The sequence below is a fragment of the Crinia signifera genome, chromosome 7 (assembly GCF_055691185.1).
Source record: "Crinia signifera chromosome 7, ASM5569118v1, whole genome shotgun sequence".
In the NCBI taxonomy this organism is placed as follows: domain Eukaryota; kingdom Metazoa; phylum Chordata; class Amphibia; order Anura; family Myobatrachidae; genus Crinia; species Crinia signifera.
The window spans coordinates 36,267,248-36,291,063 of NC_139223.1; the positions used below are offsets into that span (position 1 = coordinate 36,267,248).

At 45.6% G+C, this 23,816-nt stretch overlaps 1 protein-coding gene across 2 annotated transcripts in view; it reads left to right on the forward strand.

Moving 5' to 3' along the window:
- PEMT (phosphatidylethanolamine N-methyltransferase) overlaps positions 1-23,816 on the forward strand; it is a 126,234-nt gene that overhangs the window by 97,172 nt on the left and 5,246 nt on the right. For both annotated transcript variants that reach the window (XR_014450715.1, XM_083152816.1), the window contains exon 5: positions 6,077-6,188. Coding sequence is in view for 1 of the 2 variants with exons in the window: in XM_083152816.1 (XP_083008942.1) it covers positions 6,077-6,188 (112 nt within the window). In the remaining variant the exon portion in view is untranslated. The remainder of the gene's footprint in view (positions 1-6,076; positions 6,189-23,816) is intronic.

Sequence of the window (23,816 nt, forward strand, 5' to 3'; positions counted from 1 at the left end):
CCAAAGGCAAACCCCCCCCCCGCGCCGCCCACCCGGGGAGGTGGTCAACACTAATACGGCACGGGGGTGTGTGGGCGATACTGCGGCGGACGCCCGCACCCCCCGGAGCACTGTACCTGCTGTAGCTGATATGCAGCATCCGGGTGCTGCGAGTCCAAATCGTCCTCTCCTTTCTCACTGAATCCCCCCAGCAGGGAGCCGGCAGCTCGCGCGGGGGGCAGCGTCTCTGTCCTCACTGAAATCCCCCCAGCAGGGAGCGCGGGGGCAGCGTTGATTCACGCCGGGCGGGATAGGATGCTTTCTGGTACCTCTCTATGGTACCTTGGCAGCTCAGTACCGCCCTCCAGTGGCCGGCGCCCTAGGCAAATGCCTAGTGGTGGCGCCGGCCCTGCCCCCAATTCAAATTATGCCACACAGTAGTGCAACTTTATTCACATTATATCATGCGATGGTGTCCCTTATTCATGTTACATCACACAGTAGTACCACTTTACCTTATGTACATTACTCCTCACATTATTCACATTATACCCTTAGAAAAAAATCCTGAGAAAATATTGTATTTTAAGCACCTCCATGGCCACACTGCAACCCAGCACAAAGCAGTGTGTGCTGGGCAGAGGAGAACAGCTGCTGCTGTCACTTAAGGGGAGGGGGCCCGGGGCCCCCACTGGGCCCTTCCATCAGACTTTGGCCTGGGTAATTTGTACCCCCTACCCCTTTCTCTCGGCACCCCTGATAATACCACACAGTAATGCCCCTTACACATGGCACACATTATTAATATCCTTATCACCATAATGCCCTTTACACATTATGCCAACCTTTATTAATGCCCTTCATACACATAATAACACACATAATGCCCCTTACACTTATGTTGCACATTATTAATGCCCTTATACACATGACACACATAATGCCTGTTACACATATGTCGCACATTATTAATGCATTTATACATGACACACATAATGCCTGTTACACATATGCCGGACACTATTGCACAACCAACCCACCCGCAGACAGCACTCGCACAGCTGCTAACACTGTGACCTCTGCCTCTGCTTGGATACAGATGTTTCCTCATACATCTTGCCTCAATAGGCCATGCAGCTCCTGGCCAGTTCTGCTAACGTTGGGTGCCTTTTTTCCTGAAAATTTGTCTTATTTGCATTGTTATGTGATCAGGACACACAAGGAGCTTCCGATTATTAAAATGATTTGCGGCATGCCTATATTCTGTGTGCGACTGTGGCTGTACCTGCATACGGAATTCTATGTTACAGCGATTTCCATGAATACACTATTTCATATGCAGATACAGCCTCACTCACACACAGAATATAGGCATGCTGCATATCATTTTAATCAGCAGAAGCTGCTGGTGCCCCTAGGCATTACAAATGCCCTAGGCAATTGCCTAGTTTGCCTATGCCTAAGGCCGGCTCTGTGTTGGAGGATCGGGAACATTAAACGTGCAAAAATTCTTGGCGGGGATCGACGAACATCGATGCCCAGCGATCTGCGTATCCGGCTTACGGAACGCGGCTTCCAGCGGATCGCTCTTGCTTGTGTATGGACCCAGTAATTCAGTATGCTTGTATCCCATATATATCGGGCAACCATATTGTGGGCTAATGCCAGTGGCATATCTATATTGGCTGCACCCTTTTCTTTATTACTTGCCTCTCCGGAGTCCTGCAGCGCTACAAAGTCACTGAAAATGGCGAATCTTACTATACCTTACCAGGCACATTACTCTCCTAATATTCCACTGACTAAACCAGTGATGGCTAACTTTGACACTCCCGCTGTTGTTGAACTACACATCCCAGCATGCTCTGCTACAGTTTTCTATTTAGCCATGCTAAAACGGATGCAGGGCATGCTTGGATGTGTAGTTCAACAACAGCTGGAGTGTCAAGCTTAGCCATCACTGGACTAAACCAATATTCTTGGGAATGTAGCCCATAACTGGAAACTAGAGACATCACTGAGACAAAGAAGCACAAGGTGAAGCTAAATGTTGGTCCAGACCACAAAATGGCTGCCTGAGCCATAGCTGACTGGGCTGCTTTGTCTGCTGCTATGGAAAAAACTGGCCAAGTACATAAGGGGGGGTGATTCAGCTTGGCTTATATGTTCCTGAATTTGAACCGATGGTGCGGCTCTGCACATGCGTATGGGCGATTTTATACGCATGTGCAGGGCCGCGTTCACACAGAGGTGGGAGGACAGGGGGCTGGCGCATGGGGGAGCACTGTGTCTCCTGGGCATTCCCACAGGAAACACATAAACAACATAAACTTTCACCCGGCAGGCGGCGTTGGCCCGCTCGCCAAGCAGTAAAAGACCGCGAATGAAGCTGAATCAGGCCCAAAGTGTGTAAATGAAGATACACAGCAGGCCTGGCCACTTGTGAAACAACACATCCCAGCATGCCCTGCCAGGATCCCTTATAGCAAATCTGGGAAAGAGCATGCTGAGACTTGTAGTTTCCCAACAGCTGGAGAGCCGCAGTATACACCTTTTCGGGAATGCCTCTATGTCTCCTGACAAATGGTGTGAGTGATGTGAGTGTGGAAAATGGCAGCTCTGCATGACTCTTGCACAGTTCAGATGTTTGCACAGTAACACTGACTGTACATATCTGTAAGATAAATGCCGTACGTGTGCGAGTGATGTGTCTCTTACAGTAATACTGCACAGAACTCCGTTTTGTTTCTGTAGATGTGTTTTCACCAAAGGTCGAAAATCCCCATTTTGTGGTCTGACAGATTTATCTGTCAGTATGCGGATATTTCCGCGGGCTACCTGATTGTAAAATGACGCCGCTGAGGGTAAAGCTTTCTGGTAACTTATTAAACAACAAACCGCCCAACTTTTCCTCACATGCTGTAAAAACATAGTAATGGCTGTGGATGGCGTTATGTTTCCCTGCAGTGACTCCATGATGCCGGAGTCCTTGTGTCTAAGGGACAGATGTATGAAGCTTGAAAAAGTGATAAAATGGAGAGCGATAAACAGCCAGCCAATCAGCTCCTACTTGTCATGTTAGAGGCTGGGTTTAAAAGATGACAGGTAAGAGCTGATTGGCTGGTTGTTAATCACTGTCCACTTTATCACTTTTTGAAGCTTGATTCATCTGGCCCTTAGTGCATATTAAGTGGCTTTTGTATGCGCAGTTTGATTGCTTCAGGCCAGGTGCCTTGGTACTGCTGCACTTGGTCCACTTTACCATCCACATGAACTCCGATTGGGAACAGTAAAGTATAAAAAAAAGATTTTTTTTTTTTTAATCGTTAAAAACCTCCTCTGGACCTTTTCATGTGCTACAGGGGCAAGAGTCATATGGGCCCGAGGGCTGAAAAAGACTAAAGTCCTATTTGGGAAGCAGAGGGGGTGTGGCCAATTATTTTGTGGGTGTGGTCACTGCAATGTGGGCGTGTACATCTGTTGCACTATTAGCCCCAATGTCTCCCTAAAATAGTACAAGCAGAATGATTGCATCATTCTTGCAAATAGAAATAGCGTTTTATTACTCATAGTTTATGACTGGCCAGCTGGGCGGATTGCAGGAACAGCATTTATAAGGCTGGGTTGTAAACTCTGTGCTGGGATTATAGTATATGCAATACTGGCAGAAGAGGAAGACACTCGCAGGATTTCCCATGCTTGTTAATGATCTTTATTACAGGATCCTTCAGTCTCATTAGATGATCATTGTCAAGAGCACAGAGCAGCTGTAGTAGATGTGCGTGTTGTACGTAAGGAGATATGTCTCACGCACACTCGCGTCCCAGTATCACGGCGGTTGGGCAGCGTCTCCCTGCCCGTCTCCGCTTCAGGGAGACGCTGCCCAGTTCAGGGGAGGTCGGGCGGCGAGGGGGACCGGCGGGGGAGGCGGTGGGTACCCCCCAGCAGGCTCCGTAGCCACGGGGCGCGCGAGCCCCTGGTGGTAGCCGGCCGCTGGCGATAGAATCGCCAGCCCCCTGCAAATACAACTGTATATGTGATCTGTTTCAAACTTGTTGGACCGGCTTTTCACTAGTATATGATAATGTGACATTTACTGATTGAACCATAATTACAGATGCGTCTTTCCTAATTTAGCCTCTGTACGTGAGTTGCCGTACACAAGGCGAATGAGAGCTGCCAGCCCAGCTCAGAGATCCTCACCCACTAAGTACGTCTTATTCACATGTGTATAAGACGCACAAGCAGAGCTTGCTGAGTAAAATACTATGCAGTGTGTGTATATGCTCTGCAGAATATAGGCCTAGAATGACAGTGAGAATAGCCCAGGGAGCACGCATTCACGAGGATTTCTGTTTGCACCCGACGAGGCTTGAAGCAGAAATCCACAATAAAGGACTGATTCAGCGTGGATCACTGCAAAATCTTTTGGGGGAGAGGTTTAGGTAACTAACTGAGCCCCTGTCAGAATTCTCTGTATCGGGATGCCTGGCCCGGTCTGTTGACCTGAGGTCGCCTATGTATCCCGTTTGAAGTGCTTGGACATTTTACACGCTGGTCAAGAACTAGCTGGAACATTTCATCAGCTCTGTGCTGTATTGTGATCCAGAACCACAGAACTCCAGCAGCTGCGTTACCAGGGCAATTCAATGAGTGCTTGCTGCTTTTAATGTGGTCTATTACTGAAGAAGCGCTGACTTCATAGATCAGGCAGTTTGGTGTGTGAGAGTAGATTGCACATTAGAAAGCATTATACATTGTGCAAATAAATAACCATCACGCTCCTGGAGAGTTTTCCATCTATGTAGTTACTGGCCGCATCACTGTCACGGGCGCTGAGGTGCTCGTTACCAGTGGCTAGTTACATGTGGGCCCCATAGCAAAGGTTTGCAAGGGCCCCTATTCATCAACTAATTCTGAAAAATGTATATAGAACATGATACTTTGACAGGCAAAATTGGCCCCTCTCAGCTCTGGGCCCCATAGCAGCTGCACCCCCTGCACCTATGGTAGTTACGCCCTTGCTCGTTCCCATTTCACCACAGTTGTCTGCATATTTACACCAGTGACATTCAGGGGAAGCTCCAGAGGAGGGGGCAGCAGCACTGTTGAAATTCAAATAGGGGTGCCACACCCACTTCATGTGAGTCAATTTGAAATGTCAGTTGGTGGCAGTGGGTGTGGCTCCCCTATTTCAATTTTAAACTGTGCTGCAGCCCCTCCTCTGGATCCGCCACTGGTGACATTATATAAAAATACTGGGCACGATGTAGTAGCGCCGGGTTTAGTGGCCGTGCGGGATGCTGGCAGAACTCGCACAGTTTTTTTAAGGGGCAGTCATCATTAACAATGCAAATGATTGCTCTTTTAAAACACATCTGAGTTTGTGTGGCGCTGAACTCTGACGTTATTACATACCACCTATTATTTATGTCCTGTCCTTGGGCGTGTGACAAAGCTGCGCAAGCTGCAGTTTTTCCTCTTTTTTTTTTACATTTTTAAAAGAGGCCTTTACATTGGTTTGTTTGTATACGTATTATTATATCAATTTAGCTTTCTCATAGAAAATTCATTATTAATGATTGCAATATATTAGGTCGAGACTGTTTAGGCTGACCCCAAAAGGTCAATCTACACATGGTTAACAATAGAAAAAGCAGACACACGGAAATGTCCACACCTGAAAACGTGGACCCCCAATTAGTGTACTACGTCCCCTCGCATGACTCGCTCCACTTTCACATTCCCGTGGATGGTAGAGAGTACAAAAACTGAAAAGAAAAATGAAAAAAAAAATTGAATTGAAAAATTGTCTTTTTCCAAAATTTAAAATTTTTTAATGAGTCGACCATAGTCACATTGACATGTTGCTTGTGTTGACCATGTGGACCCTAGACTGTCTAGGACCGTCGAACTAGATCTTGTCAGCCATCCAAATACCATCGTTAATATCTTAACACCATTGTTACTATACAAGGTGCATATCCGTGTATTCTAGTGAATGCACAAATCAAAATGGCCGCCTTCCTCTTAGATCACCCCATTGTTGCCATGGAATCAAAATCTGTCTCAGACATTATTCTTTCTCTGATTGCAGGAGACTACTTTGGAATCCTGATGGATAAGAAAGTGACTGGCTTCCCTTTTAACATCATTGAAAATCCTATGTACTGGGGAAGTACTGCGAATTACCTGGGGCTGGCCCTCCTGTAAGTACTATAATACGCAAAATAATAACTGTGGGGCCGTTTCAGCGCAGTTACATCATGACTGAAGCAGCAGACACATGTTGAGCGCAAGCCAAGTTTTCGGGACGGTGATTAAAAATAGCACAGGTTTTTTTTTTAATGCATTTTACTGTCATTTATGCAGATTTTCTCGGAGAACGTTCGTTATCTTGATATGCGCAGATACTTTCGAAATCGATGCTTATGTTTCAGGATGTTTTTCAAAGGTTGACGAGACAAACCTATACCGCACACTACGTATTAGCCAAAAAAGTTATTTCTGTCTGCATATTACACAACAGCGCTAACAGAACACTTAATCCTTCACGTCAGTCCCTGCTCTCTCGTACAGTTTATACTGTATATTCCCTACTGTACGCACTGGGGGTTCATTTTGTCTGCAGCCAATTAACGTACTGTCATTGAACGTCTTTGAATTGTGGGAGGATTCCGGAGCACACCCACTCAAACTCCGGAAGAACGTACATAACGCACAATCAGCCGGAATTGAACTCCTGACATTATCGATGATATGCAGCGATGCTAAACACATAGCATCAACGCAAAATTGAGGTTTCTTTTTGCAGACGGAGGTTACTGAAGGAAGTAAAAAGATAAATATAAGGGGTAGCGGATTGGACTTGTTATGTGGCATTTACACTTAAGCTCAATGCATCTGTTGCAGATGTAGGAAAACTAGTTCAAGGAGTCCTTCTCATTGATGGCTTTACAGGGTGGAAAGGGTGAGTTTGCATGTAGGTGATTGCGGGTAGACTTCCAGTTGACCTTCTGCACCATGAATATGGGTGGTGCAAATGCCAGCTCCTTTCATAAGAGGGCGAGGGTACAGTGGAAAAGACGTGGCAGGCTCAAAATGCAAGCGGATGTTCACAACGTTGTCAAATTTCTAGAAGCAACTGGAATTCCGACCAGTGGTGGATCCAGAGGGGGGGGTCACACTTGTGTTAAGGACTCGCTGGCAATTGCTATGGCTACCTGCTGCCCCACCTCTGGAACAGCCACTGATTGTTACCCAATTGGATGCGACTCACAATGTATCCAATCAATACCTACGTAAAACTTCTAGATCCAATTAGCTTTTCCCATGAGCCGAATCCTCTGTTAATAACCTTGTTCCAATTTCTAAGCACAGCTGGTGTGTAAGGCCACTAATTGCCGAAAGTACATTGTCTAATTATTGTTCTCATTAGTCGATTATGAACTGATTTAATGTATATCACCAGCCAGTTACAGTAGCGAGTACTTGCTAGCACGGGGAAAACGCCAGTGGAATGAATGAATGCCTTCTAACGAAAAAAAAAACCCAGAATTCGGCCTTGGGGGACGCGGCACAGTTAGTCAATTAGAGCAATCAGCAGGCATGTAAATTTGTTCTTGTTTGCATAAATAAATCAGGGACCTGATAGGATATGCATTAGCAGAATCAAGAACTGCTGTACAGATGCCCCTATAAGAACATACTGTAATGAAAATGAGAATGTGTCCAAGTGACAGTAACTCTGTATGAAGCCTCTTCCTGGAAGCGGGTGTACCTGTTAGCCGGTAATGTTACCTTATGCCAATGTAAGGCTGATTAGGACGTGACGTTGTCCTATATGTGATGGACTTGCTGTCAGGGAGGGAGTTCGTGGGAGGACAGCAGCATTTAGGTGACGTGGCCACAAATGGAACAGGGTGGTTGGAAGTATGGTGAGATAAGCGATGTACCCTATATGTATACGGCCTATATGTATACCCCCCCCGATGAATACCCTTGCTATCATATGATGATCGCCAACCATCGTATGATTTATCCTGCCTTTTCCGAATAGAAGTCAGTGGAAACTGACTTTTATTTGGGATGGGATCATTTGGTCTACAGCATGATGGTTGACAGTCATTAGGTCAACATGGGAAAAGGTCGACGTGGGTCTAGGTCGACATTGGAAAAGGTGGACATGGTTATAGTTCGACAGGTCGTTAGTTCGACAATGTCTAGGTTAACAGTCAAAAGGTCGACATGGGGTTTTTCACAGTTTTTTTGCAACGACATGTGCCGACATGACCTGACCTGTCAAACTAATGACCTGTCGACCTTTTCCCATGTCGACCTAGACCCATGTTGACATTTTCCCATGTCGACCTAATGGTGTTGACCTCATGCTGTAGACCAAATGACCGTTTTATTTGCGTGGGCCTGGCCGAAGACAGGGTGGGTGGCTGACGTCCTGTGACTTCAGCCATCCGCCCCCGGCAGGCAACGGCCCGTCCGCGTATCCGTAGGAACGCCTAGCATTTTCATGGGGACACCTATAAAATGCTGGGCGTTCCCATGGGCAAGCCTCATTCCCACCACCCCGGCCCACCCCAATGTTTACGAACGACTCAGTGACTGCAAGTCGCCAAAGTCATTCGCAAAGGAGGCCTGGACATGTGCATAATAAGCCATGCGCAGACCCTAAAACATCGTGGCGGGGCCGAACTCGCAGTATTGCCAGTCAGTCAGAATCGCCCCCATTGGGATGAAGTTGTGTTATAGGCAGATGCTCTAACAGAAGATATATCCAGTTCCTAGAACCACATCATTCTCCTCATCCCTGATACAGAGGCAGTGATGTAGACCCACAAATGCCATCAGCATACCCTCCAACATGACCAGTTCCCTAAGGTGCAGAATGCTCTGTTCCTGGACTTCCTTGCCAGTGGTAGATCCAGTGGTGGGGCAGCAGTGCAGTCCAAAATTCAAATAGGTGAACCACACCACCTGCCACCCCAAACGCTACCAAACATCACCGACCGGGGCTCACTGGCCATGAGTGTGGCTCATGTATGTGAATTTGGGACATTAGTACCCCCTCCTCACCGGAGAACACTGACCCTGACAGATCACTCTGCAAACAGCACTGGCACATCGTTTTTCATGCAGTGTGAAAGACTCTGAACCGGTATATAGGACTCAGGCAGTAACCAGGAGAGCGCAGTGCATATGTAATGAGTGTAGTGACTCTCTGGTCCAGTGCGATGTTTGAGGGCTCAGATCCACACATACAGTAAATGTGGTAGAATAAGCTGGTACACTGGGCATGTGCAGCAGTCCCTCATCGCACAGTACAAAAAGTGGTGCACATACTTTTTGTACTGCCTTCAGGTTGCGTCAAATTGCATGCGATCTGATGCGATTTAGTACAAAACGCGAAATCTCACCGTGTATGGGCGCCTTTAATAAGGGGGGGTTCCGGGCAACCAGAACACCCCCCCCCCCCCCCCCCCCCCAATATGGCGATATATGCATCTCAGCCCTTCTTAAAAAGTGGCAGTTGCCCGGAGCAATCAATTGGCTTCTGCCTTTTGAATGTACTTGTAAATGCTCCCTAGTAGCTGATTGCTTGATATTAACAACTTCTCCAATGTGTCCACCTCGGTCATTGGGAGGGTTGATTACATTTCCCCACATTCTTTAAACATACTCTCTTGTACATGTGGAATTAAAATATTGGGGGGGGGGTTTAGTTAATTGGGTTGACAGCGTCTAGGTTGATCCAAAACGTCGACATGGAAAACAGTTTGCCACAAGGAAATGTTGACGTGGCAATCGTCGACACATGGAAAGGTTGACATTGGTTTATTTTTTAAGTTATTGGTGGTTTCCGTTTTTAATATTGTAGCCCGTTTAGTCTACTGCATCCCCTCGCATAGCTTGCTTCATCGGCCATCGGCGGTTCCCAATATTAGTCCACCTGGATGGTAAAGTATGAAAAATGAAAAAAGAAAAGGGGAAAAACTCATGCCGACCATATTCTGTGTCGCCATTATCATACCATGTCGACTGAATACATGTTGACCAATAGTGGTTGGCTTTTTGACTGTCTACCTAATACCTGTCGGCCTGAAGCCTGGATACCATTATCAGGATGTTTTCCTTTCTGTTGTACCTTACATGACCCTCATTAAACTCCATTAAGCCCAGGGAACATCTTCCCCATGTGCTCAGCAAGCTCCATCACGGAAGTGGCCCCTCATCCAGCTCCTGTGCCTGTCAGTGCACCATACACCTTATACATGATAACAAGCAGCCGTGTAATTAGGTGACGTGGAGCAGATGAGGACACTTCATGTCTTGGGCCCAAGATTTCACAGAAGCTTCATCCAGTCCCATCTGCAGGGGAATACTGGAGATGTTCCCATCGTCCGCTGATGATTCCCAGAACCCATTGTCCTATAGTGCGCCAGTATGACATCATGTGCATGAGGAAGCGCCTTACCGGTACGTTTTCCCATTGTCTCTGACCAGCTGAAGATTTCTGTTGTTTTACGATATGATGTTCTATTAGTGTGGGGCAGAGGAGCCGGTGTTACTGAAATGGGGATTATATTCTGCGCCTGACAGGAAAGCTAGGGGGTAAATGTACTAAGGCGTCTAAAAATGAAAAACATTTCTCTATTCCCCTAAAATGCTTCTGGGTTTTGGGTGTGGATCACTTGGTCACCAGCAAGTTGTTAGTCAGTCATTAAGTAGACATTATTAGGTCGACATGTATTTAGGTCAACATGGTTTAGGTCAATGGGGTCATAAGGTCAACGGTCATTAGGTCGACATAGGTTAGGTCGACATGACGTTTTTCACTGGGTTTTTCCCCAAATGTTGACACAGTCGACATGGATAAAGGTTAAAGTGCACCGCGTCCCCTCGCAAGGCTTGCTGCGCTCGCCATGCTTCGGGCTCAGTGCCTCGCTGCATTCGGCACACTATTTTTTATTCTCCCACCATGCCGTAGTGGATGGTAGGGCATGAAATACCACCTGTCGGCCCATGTCAGCTCAAAAAACAGTGAAAAACCACATATCGACCTACCCCCCATGTCAACCTAATGGCCCTGTTGACCTAATCCATGTCGACCTAGACTCATGTCGACCTTCCTGCATGTCGACCTAGACACATGTCGACCTAATGACTGTCTAACAACTTGCTGGTGACCCAATGACCATATCCCCTGGGTTTTGACCCTTTTTATATCTACAGTAAAGTTCGATATGGAAATTGACACGGAAATCGTTGACACATGAAAAGGTTGACATGAGTTTTGTCATTTTGTAGATCTCATCACATATACCCCAAATTAGGGGGAAATTTACGAAGATGTGTATTCTACTTCACATGTGATGTTGCTATAGGCAACCAATCAGATCCTGTCTACTATCGTCTAGAGCAGGCCTGGCCAAACTTTGGCTCTCCAGATGTTCTCAAACTACAATTCCCATCATGCCTTGCCACAGTTTTGCTATAAGGGAGTGTTAAAACTGTGGCAAGGCATGCTGGGATTTGTAGTTTCACAACCTCTGGAGAGCCACAGGTTGGCCTATCCTGTTCTAGAGGGTGATAAATAAATAAGAAGTAGAATACACATCTTAGTAAATTTCCCTCTTAGTGTACCCAATCCCCTGGCCTGACTCGCTTCACTCACGATGCTTCGGGCAAAGTACCTCACTTTACTGCCGTTGTGCTGTGCATTTTGCTTGTGGCAACCTTTTATCTATGTTGACCATGTCCATATCGATCATATGATTTTGACCTATTGACTTTTGACCTAGACTCTGTCAACCTATTGACAGGTTAAAGGTCGACTGTCTAAGGTCAACAGGTAAACTAATTGGGGGACACCTGATAAAACATAAAATCACACCCTCAAAATAAACAAAAAACAAACTCTTATGTTGACAATTTTCTTTGTCCTTTTGCAAAAGTCGACCATAGACACAGTCGACCATTTTAGTGTCAACTTATTGACCCTGGTGACCTGTTGCATGTTGACCTATTAACCTGCTGATCTATTGTACCCCACCCGTGAGAGCGTGGGGACATCAGGGCTGATCATCTATATACATGTCTAGTGTCTCATTGTGTGTCTCCGAAACACTGCCATCTGTTGGCAGCGAGTGAAACTACTTCTCTTTTTCTCTCACACATGCACAAACACAGAGGCCATCACAAGGTAGCCTTATATCTTCCTTTAAGGCTAGGCGAGTGAACGGAGACCGTCAGGTAGATTTTCCACCGAGGGTGATGAGCCTAAATGTGCCCATACACGGTGCGAGGGGGCTGTGCGATGTGCACTCCCGCGGGCATTCCATCGCACAGCACATAAAGTCTCTGCAGCCCCTGTTTTTTTAACTAGGTCCCGATCGCATTGCGCGAAACTCTTAATGCAATTTAGTTCAAAACGCACAGGAATATTGTACCATGAATCTATTTGTCTTAGTGACCCAGAGGATGCAGAGTGACAGGACTTAACTGATTCGGATTTAATACCTTTTAGTTCCTCATCCTGTCCAATTTTGTAAGCAACTGTTCTAGTTGTAAAAGGGGTGTACACACGGTGAGATTTTGACTAGATAGTCAATATTGACTGCTTAGTCAGTATTGTCTAGTATAGATTGCTTAGTATAGATAGACTGTGCAGGCAAGGCAATTTTGACTAGATCATACACTATAATTGCTTAGACAAAATCACTTACGGGGTGTACACACGAGGAGATTTTGACTAATGGACAATTTTGACTAAGCAATTTTGGGAGAGATTTTGTCGAGATGCACAGGAGATTTTGACTAATGCCGTGCGAGTGAGAAAGACACGGCATTAAAATGCAGGGGAATGACACGCTGGACCCCTGTTTCTCACTACAAGGCAAATTCCCAGGTGAAGAAGTTCTACCCGGGAATTTGCCTTTAAACACGGGTTTTCGGCAGTGTGAACGGGTCAACCCGTGTCTGCATATCCGGATCTCAGACACGGGTAAAAAGAAGGGTTTCACCCGTGTATGAAATCCGGATATGCAACCCATTCACACTGCCAAAAATCCCGTGTTTAAATAAAATTCCCGGGTCTACATGTTAGACCCGGGAATTTGGCTGCAGTGAGAACGGGGTATAAGTGATTTTGGGGCAGATATATTAAGCCTTAACAAGAGATAAATGCAAGGGTGATAAAGAGAGATAAACATCCAGCCAATCAGCTACTTACTGACTGTTTTCAAACACAGCCTGTAACGTGGCAGTTAGCAGGTGATTGGCTGGATGTTTATCTCTCTTTATCACCCTGGCATCTATCGCTTGTTAAAGCTTAATACATCTGCCCCTTTGTCTTAGCAATGATAGTCTATGATCTAGTCAAAGTTGCCTATGATCTAGTCAATCTATACTAAGCAATTTCTGCTAGACAATACTGACTAAGCAGGAGAAAAATAGGGAGATTTTGGCTGACCTTCTAGGAGGTTTTGAGTAGTCAAAATCTCCTGTTTAAAAGTTCTCCGTGTGTGCATCCCTTTAGTCAAAATCTCCAGTGCACCTAGCCAAAATCGCTCTCAAAATTGCTTAGTCAAATATGTCCATTAGCCAATATCTCCCCGTGTGTACCCCCCTTAAGATCTCATTAAGTATGATTCCAGATTTTCTGCAGGTCCTTTTGAAATATCTCTAAAATCAGCTTCACCGTAACCCTTTGAGCGCCAATGTTGCGGTGAGCGATCCTCAAAATATCCACAACACAGCGACTGATGTTTTAGTATAAATGAATACAAATACTGACCGATATGGAGACATCCTGAAAAATAAGGTGGGGCCTAGCAATAGCCAATCGCTGTCTCTTTAAGGCTTCCAACGTTGGATCTTCTTGTAATAAAAGAAATAATGACCCCTACAGCCTTTGTGCCGTGTCGAAGCCCATTATAATCAAGGGAAACCTGACGAAGGGACCATTTAACAACAACCAAGGCAGCAACTTTACACTTAAGGTTTAACCAGGTCCTCCCTCGGATGTATGGAATTCAATTATCAGCATGCTCTCCTCTCCTTTTGACCTCCTCTTACCCTACCATGACCATTATTAAACTCCAATTAAGTCCAGGTGACCTCTTCCTCAGTGCTATCAGTTTCAATCTAACCACTCAGCAAGCTCTATAATAGACGTGTCCCCACGGACCACAGCTGGGCCAGCGAGATCACCGTACACATTATACATGATAACAAGCAGCCTTATTCTGTTAGTAGGAGAAGTGGAGCGGATGAGGACGTGACGCTTTATTTTCATCAGTCGCATCTGCAGAAGAGTGTTGGAGATGTTAGATTTTCCTGTAACAATTCCCAGAAACCACTAGAGCTTTGCAAGAAGTTGTTCATATTGAAGATTCAAGAGGTTACAGTGAAGATCCTGAGAACATCTCATTTATTCCTAGATGTATTCATAATATATAAAGTTTTATAGACGTTGGCACGCACAATGTAACTTTCCTTTAACAGTCCGCTTTATTTGTCAGGGTGGCCGATAACTTCTCTAACATAACCAACGTATTATCTGAACCTAGTATAGGTTGAAGCAAATGGACATTAATTGTAAAACTGCTGCAGGCATCGGGGGGCAGTCACCAACTCTGCAGGACCATAACTAGGGTTGTGCGAATGGAGTCCTTGCAGAGATTGCAGGGCATCTTCAGTACCCTAGAAGCATTACTTAAGCTAGCATGGCACCGTGCCTGCCTTCAGGATCGCTGCTGCAGTGCCTTCTTGCTCGGAGCATCCTCCAGGCAGTACTTTTACTTTCTACCGCCGGCTGTCTCATCTGCGTGACATCATATTGCGTTCAGTTAGCAGCGCTGGCGTGGAAACTCCACATAAAGGCAAAAAAACACCTTTGTGTTGTGTACATAGTTTTATAGAAAAGTTAGCTGTAGTGGTTTTATTCAGTCTCCTGCCAACCAGTAAAGTGTGCAGACTAGGGGTGACATTCTATGGGATGAGATAAATGCGCGTTTTTTTTTATCGCACCACTTCGCACTTTTTCAAATCGCAAGATTGCCCCGTTTTTCGCATATTTAATGAGATGCGAAAAACGGGCCAAATAGTGCGAATAGGTGCGAGGTGGTGCGATGTCTTTAGTCCTGAAAATGTGCGATTTTCATGTCAGAAAATCGCACGTTTGCAGGAAAGCGCAAATAAATTAAAAAAACGAGCGCGGGGTCCCCCGCCAGAGCATAACCAGCCCCGGGCTCATTGAGCCGGTGCTGGTGACATAAAATCAGGGTCCCCGACAAATAGGGGTCCCCTTGATTTAATGAAACCAGCACCAGGCTCAAGTTCCGGCGCTGGTTCCCAAAATACGGGGGACAAAATGACTAGGGGTCCCCCGTATTTTAAGAACCAGTACCGGACCCAACCAGCCAGCGGGGTAATGCCACAGCCGGGGGACACTTATTATATAAGGTCCCGCGGCCAAAGCATTATCCCCGTGGCTGGTCAGCATGGGCAGGGGTCCTGGGGAAGTGGGGACCCCCCCAATGAAGGGGTCCCCCCCTCCTGGACTTCCCAGCCCATGCTGAAAGTCCGGGGCTGTCCCCGATGCCCCTGGGCGGTGGGCATCGGGCTGATCCAGGGACCGACATGCTCAAGGTAGGTAAGTATCAGTATGTGTGTGTTATGTATGTATTAAACTTTTATTTTTCAGGGTGTCAGTGTGTTTTATTTCACTATTTTTTGTACTGTAGAACTACAAGTGCCAGCGGGCCCTTTAATGCCCCGCATGCTGGGACTTGTGGTTCTCCAAGTCCCAGCATGCGGGGGAGGCTTGCTGGGACTCATAGTTCGCCAGTAGAAAACAATAGTTTTTCTGCTTTTTTTTTTACACAATCCATCAGCCCGATGCCCACCGCCCAGGGGCATCGGGGACAGCCCCGGACCCATTAAATCAAGGGGACTCCTATTTGTCCGGGACCCTGATTTTATGTCACCAGCACCGGCTCAATGAGCCCGGGGCTGGTTATGCTCGGGCGGGGGACCCCGCGCTCGTTTTTTTTTTTTAAATTTAACTGTTTAATTTTTTTTTTTACACAAGAACCCTGCACAGAACATTGCGATCTGTGCAGGTTTCTGGCTAATTCGCCCATCAGAACCTGGTCTGATTTTTGGGCGAATTATAGTCACACTTTATACAAATCGCATACCATTAAATATGCGATTTGTATACTTTTCCATGTGAAAACATCTGGATGCGATGTGCTGCGAAAAGCAGCCATCGCATTTCCAGTGTGTCCAACTTGTTGGCAAAAATCGCATTTTTGTCACATTTTCGGAGCTCATTAAATATGCGAAAATGGGAAAAAATGCGATTTTGGCCGTTTTTGCGAAAAAATTTGCAAAAGTCTAAAAATCTCAACCCATAGAATGTCACCCTAGGTGTCATCATTCTGGGCTGTACTTTGACTGTTAATTGCAGCATCTGAGTTAAGAGCCCACCTTTGCCTGTGGATTTGTCATTTTTGACTTTTCAGGGGTTTTCATTTTGTAGGTTGTAATTAGTCTCCTGATTATTTATTAACAGTTATTTATATAGCGCACACATATTCCGCAGCGCTTTACAGGGAGTATTTGAGCATCAGTCCCTGCCCCAGTGGAGCTTACACTCTATATTCCCTACCACATGTACACGCACACATTTTCATTCTGGGGTTAATTTTGTTGGGAGACAATTTACCTACCAGTATATTTTTGGAATGTGGGAGGAAACCGGAGTACCCGGAGGAAACCCACGCAAGCACGGGGAGAATATACAAACTCCGCACAGTTGAGAATGTAACCCCTCACCTCAGCGCTGTGAGGCAGTAATGACAACCATTACACCGTCTGTGCTGTCCTGGTAATCTGGTGATTACGTGGGTAACTGCCCTGCGTTGCTCATTGAAGTTTATTCACCTTTCCTATCCGGCATTTTCCCAACATGTCATCACAGTTCAACTAATCAGTTCTTTTGAGAAAACCTTTTACCTGTAAGCATTTCTTCCCTGTGCAAACTAACTATGCTATTTGTAAGATTTGCCAGCAAGTTCTCACAATACCGCTAAATCTGTTCTATTCAGAAAACCTGTTACCTGTCAGCATTTCTTCATTATAAAAATGACCTATGCTGTTTGTAAGATCTAACGGAGTGTCTTCACAATGCAACCAGGGCCGGATTTGCCACTAGGCACATGTTAAGGGCAGCAGCCAGCAGGGACGTTTTTTATAGTGGGACGAGCTGTGCAGCTTCACTGAGTGGCTCATCTCACAGATCTACAGCAACTCGGCATCAGCGGGCTGCGGCACTGCTTGCTCCCAGGGTCTCAGGTCTGCCGGGGTCTCTGGGCTACGCAGAACTCCCTGAGTGTCCGCCTGGGCACACTATGGACTGCAGCGCCCTCCCTCAGCCCTATCAGGGTGTGTGTCTCCCGTCTCCTAGCTCCCACCACCACCGCTATTGCCATCGCTGCTGCTGCCGCCCAGGTGTCTCAGCCCTCTCCCTGCCTGCCGGTGACTTCTACTTCGGTGGAGGAGCACGTGTCCGGGCCGTCGATGCCCGCCACCACCGCTATTGCCGCCACTGCTGCCCGGGTGTCTCAGCCCTCTCCCTGTCCACCGGTGACTGGTGCTGCAGGGGAGGAGCGCGGTGTCCTGGACTAGTGGAAGAGGTAACTCCGGGGAGCAGCCCTCTTGAAATCCCTCCACTATCACCTATTTTAAAAATCCCAAAAGGGTCCTCCCTCCGGGTCCAGGGGGCAGCCAAACATTTTGTGCCTAGGGACGGGCAGACACCTAAATCCGGCCCTGAATGCTACTAATCTGTTCTAATCAGAAAACCTGCTACCTTGTCAGTATTTCTCTGCTTTGCAAACTACCTGTGGTATTTGGAAGAACAGCCTAGCCCTAGCACACTTTTCAGTGTCAACACTGGCGTATCTAGCGTAAGGCAGCCCCCGCAGCCGCTTGGAGGAGCGGGGGCTGCGTGGGCGCCGACACCCTCCCGGAGCATTGACAAATAATTGCTCAGATTGGGCCGCCGGCTGCTGCCTGCGCGCTGGCTGAGCACAAGCTAGTCGGCCGTGGCACGGGCATGTACATGACAGTCACTGACAGTGACTGTCAGTCAGATAAAAAAAGTCTTACTTGATTGGCGGGCGGACGGGTGGGAGGGAGATCTGGCTTGCTGTAGAATGGACGGGCGGGCGGATGGAGGCGCGGCCTGAGATGTTTGTGTCAGAGCCTGTCTTCAACTTCCCCTATACGTGTGACGTCAGGACGTCACACGCTGGGGAAGCATGCCAGGCCTGAGGAGCCGGCCCGGGAAACCATCAGGAGCAGGGAGGGAGCAGAGACAGTGTCCCACCAAGTCAGTCAAGGTGCGTTCAGGCAGCGCAGCACTGACTGCCTGTATGTGCTGAAAAAGTTTATAAACCTGTATATCTATATAAATAAATATATATATATATATATATATATATATATATATATATATATATATATATATATATAGCTATATACACACACATCTATCTATATATATATATATATATATATATATATATATATATAGCTATATACACACACATCTATCTATATATATATATATATATATATATATATATATATATATATATATATATATATATGGATATGTGTGTCTGTGTATATATATATATATATATATATATATATATATAGCTATATACACACACATCTATCTATATACCTATATATATATATATAGATATATATATAGATAGATAGATAGATAGATGTGTATGGATAGGGTGCATATACAGGGTGTACAGATGTAGTGTAATGGGCATTATGGTGTGCAGCATGTGCAATGACCATTACGGTGTGTGGCAAAATATGTAATGGGCATTGCAACTTGAAGCGACCCTTTTTTTAAAATGTGCACACTCTTTTTTTACATCTATTCGAGGGGTACAATTTTAATAAAAGGGGGGCGCCAGAAACATTTTTGGCTTGGGGGAGCAAAATTTATAGTTACGCCACTGAGTGTCAATTATTATGAATATCTGTTAATTATTATTTAGTTATTTCAATTTAGTTTGCACATTTAGCTAATGCATGTAGTTCTTAGTGCCATCTGCGTCAATGCTACAGTTATCTTTTAGATGGTTATGCCATTCAGTTTTTTATGAAATGTCCTGTTCTTTTTAAATATCTGTACAATGAACAATTGTAGTTCTGGGAAAGAGTCTTGTTATAGGTGAAGTACTTTGGATCGGCAGGCTCATTCAGGGTTACAGTAGGCACTCATAACACAAGGGAAATAATCACCAATAATTAGTATTATGTTTCTGGAGAATAGGTGTTGTAGCAACATGGTAGGACCCAGCCTGACCCATATATTCTAAGCAGGCTTAGAACTCGGACACTGAATCTGTGTCATATTCCCATCTCTATCATTCAGAGCAAATGGAAACATTAAATCAGAAATGGGTCAATGACTGAGTTCTCCTTGCAAGTGTAACGGGAAACGAGGGCAGCTGGCATGTTCCCCGCTTTTAGTTTTCGATCTCCGCAGATGGATATAGATTTGAATGAAATGCTCATGACTGAAAACAGCAGCTTAAAGTGCACCCCCGTGTACACTTCAAGGGGCTTCAACAATATTGAGCCTATTACTGTCCAAAGAAGCAAAGTGAAAATCTAGGTGTGAGGCACAATGTCCTAATGCCTCTGTGATGTCACTGGTTGGTAGTTAATTGATATGATGCATTTTGATTCACAATTATCGGTTTAGATTTAAATATTAATATTATATTAGCAGTATTTGCAGGGGATGTTTGTATGCAATAAGGCAAAATACGATACTCCAAACACTGAATAAGAAATACAATACCCACATAAACTTTACTGCTCATTGGGCCTGATTCAGATGGGGTTGGAGGCAGTATGTGACTGCAGCCTCCTTCTGCATTACTGATCCGAACTGCCTCTTTCGGATCATCTCCAACACCATTAGCTAGTTTCTTGACCAATGCACAAGCCGGCCACCACAGCAGCTATCAAGAGGCCAGAAAATCACCATGCTCTGCTCTGTGATCCTGGCCCCGCCTATCATCTGCAAAGGTGGCAACACACCTCTGATTTGAGAAATGGAGGCCACTGCCACACCCCCAAACGGCAGCAGTCAGGTCATTTTAGTAAGCTAAGGTTTTGCATTTCCCCCTTTGCTCACAGACAGTGGTGTGCTGTAACCTTTTCTAAAAGTCATATGCTTTATTAATTGCATAGCGACCTTCCCATGTACGCCACAAGACAACTTGGCTTCGAAACTCAGGGCCTTATTCTAGTTCACTCTTTCTGACAAAATCCTTCTTCGATGGACAAAACCATGTGCACTGCAGGGGGGCAGATGTAAAATGTGCAGAGATAATTAGATTTGGGTGAGTTATTTTGTTTCTGTGCAGGGTAAATGCTGGCTGCTGTATTTGTACACTGCAATATAGATCTCACTTTGAAGTAAAACCCCACCTAAATCTAATTCTCTCTGCACAAGTAACATCTGCCCCAACTGCAGTGCACATGATTTTGTCCATCTAAGAAGTATTTTGTCAGAAAGAGTGAACTAGAATAAGGCCCTCAGTTCCTGGATGATCCATCTACCCTTCGCCCTACTGTATGTCCAGAGAAATCTGCAGTGAGTGACCTCGCAAAACTGTACGTGTGACCATATAGAACTTGAGAAGTAGACTTTTTATGAAGTTAAATATTTAAGGTTTACACCTTCATTTGATTATGTATCGGACTTAAGTTTCTCATGAGAATGAGGTGGGGCTGTTCTTCATATTTGGAACCATAAAGGATCCGTGAGCGCTCTGCTCCTACAGTACAGTATTGATCTGCCTTTTTTTCTGTTCTTGAACTAAATTTTTACGTTTTAGGTGGAGTTATGTCAGAAGACTTCTCTTTTGGCACCACATGTGGATCTCCCCGGGGGAATCAGGATGCTATAAAATGAGATAAGAACAGTTAGACAACCCTGGCATAGTTGGGAGGTGACCAATAATCAGTTCTCTTTGCAAAGTATAAATTGGGAACTGTTTAAGTCCAAAAATAGCTGCAATCTGTTACTATACGGCAGTATCGGTTTTCACCAAGCTTGACACCTCCACCGCTAATGATGATCGGTTATCAGTGCACAGTTGGGCGATGGAGCAGAAATGTCTCATTATGGTTGTATAAATCACAGACCCCCATGCCCCTTAACCGCCTCTGTGCGCTCGAAACACCTTCCGTGGGCGCAACACAAAGCCATCAAAGCCGTGACTGTACGTGGGTGTGTGCATCATTTATGGCAGTAGAATTGTACAGCCGATACATTCCCAGAATGCCTTTGAAATCATGAGCCATTTTTTTTTCTGCCCAGTATTAGGTCACAGATGAAAGTTTTTGATTCTTCATAACTATGTGATGTGAGGAAGGAATGAGTAACGTCCATCACGGATTGTTCAGAGAAGAGATTATCCCCTGAGGCAGAGTGAAAGAACGAGAAAACCAGCGGGCTTTCTGTCATTTGATTCATAGCCCCATTACATGCGAGAGAACATAACATTATTTTTTCTCTACGTTTTTACATCTGGTGAAGGCTTCATCTTTCCTCGGAAAACAGAGGCTCTAAAAATAGTCTACAACTGACGTGCCGCGTATGGATAGGTCTCATTTTTGCTTTTTGTTTCGAAGAGCAATCCGGAAACACATGTTAATGATGGCAGCGGCGTGGGTGACACTGTGACGCTTAGTTCAACAGCCCTACGTTACAGGGAACCCCTGGAATGAAGATGGATTTAAATGTTCTGTGCAAAATTTTAATTTAACAGAAAGTAAAGCTTTCCAAGGCTACCAATGTCCCATAGATGTCTGTCAAATAACCTAAGACAAGGACAGACCGCCATGTTGCTCTTCAACAGTTGAACTACAAAGCTCAACATGCCCTTCAACCTTTATGTACAACAGGGCCCAGCCAGAGTTAAATCCTGCACCGTGCAAGCCTGCAAATCGATGTGCACAGCTTGTAAAAATGATGCTGATTGGCTGTAAATCCATATACTGTATAAGCCTCTCCACATCGATTGGTTTCCCACTGTGTGCTCTCTGTGCGTAGCCCAGGACTTACTCTGTGGGTGTGATAGAATCAGACTGATCAGGGCCGGAGCTGATGGCACATGATTTCCCTTTGAATCCCGCACTGTGGAGACGTGGCCTGCACTGTGGAGGCGTGGCCTGCACTGTGGAGGCGTGGCTTGTGTATTTAAAACAGAAATCGGATATACTGTGAAACAGCTTGATAACTAGTTGCTGCTTTAAATGTAGCTACAAACTCACTGAAATCCCACCAGTTAGCCAGACAATGGGGCAGATGTATAGCAGGGTTGCCGACTTTCAAATACTCTTCCCCGGGAGAAGCCCCGCCCCCATTATGGGAAATAGCCCAAATTACTGATCTCCATGGAGGGGGCGGGGTTAAAATGACACGAGTCTGACGTTTTAGCTCCGCCCCCTCCTCTGTGACCCGCGGATTGCGGCATTTAAATGGCGCGATCCGGGGGCTCACTGCAGGTCCCCCTGATTCCGGGAGGGTTGCCCACCCTTCCGGGGAACCGGGAGGGGGACCCGATTTTCGTGAGACTCCCGGTAATTCCGGGAGGGTCGGCAACCCTGGTATTAAGCCTTAACAAGAGATAAATGCAAGGGTGATAAGGAGAGATAAACGTCCAGCCAATCACCTGCTAACTGCCATGTTACAGGCTGTGTTTGAAAAAAGTCTGATTGGCTGGACGTTTATCTCTCTTGATCACCCTTGCATTTATCTCTTGTTAAGGCTTAATAAATCTGCCGCAATATAACTTTAACACCTCCCTGCTCCCGCATTATCTGCTAGAGGATTTGTTCTTTATACTATAACAACAATTTTCCAGTTTTACTTTTATGTTTTTATTATCATTGGCTCACATACATGCTGAGACTTGTAGTTCAACAACCACACGATATCCAGAAGTTTCCACGCCATAACCAACAGGGTGAATCATGTTTATCCAGTTGTTATAGTATGTAATGGACTGAGCACTCTGATGTCACCAGATGTCGTGTCACCGTGAATGCTCAGGCTTCTGATAGTAATAGTATTTCATGACGCTCGTAAAACACTGTGCCTGGAATAAATCTAATTGCTCGCAGCCAGTCTGCGGTAATAAATAGCAAGGGCACAGGCGCAGCCAAATGAAATAAGTCTGGCTCTGTGCATCGTGCCGGGTTTTACAACAGAGGCCCCGCGATGGCTTTGTGATGTCGGCTATGTAAATTCCCCTATGTATGCAATTATCCTTTCATTTGTATGCATAAGCCGGAATATAAAAGTCCAATTTTTGTATTCGATCTGTCTACAAATGCCTGATAGTGTTTTGGTGAGAGGTATTTATACTAAGTGCATCTGCATTACACAGCAACACCATCAGTGTCTCACCTCGGACTGATCTGCTTTCAGTGTAGTGTAAGCACTGTCACCAGGTATTGCAGGCATGTCCAAACTATGGCCCTCCAGCTGTTGTCAAACTACAAGTCCCATCATGCCTTGCTACAGTTTTTCTAATAGGGAATGCTAAAACTATTTCAAGGCATGCTGGGATGTGTAGTTTGGACATGCCTGAGGTAATGTTATGACCCCACACATGTGTGTACTTTTATGCAGGGATGTTTTATGTGCATTATGGTGTGATAATAGCTGCTCTCCACCGTATCGGCTAATATATATGTAC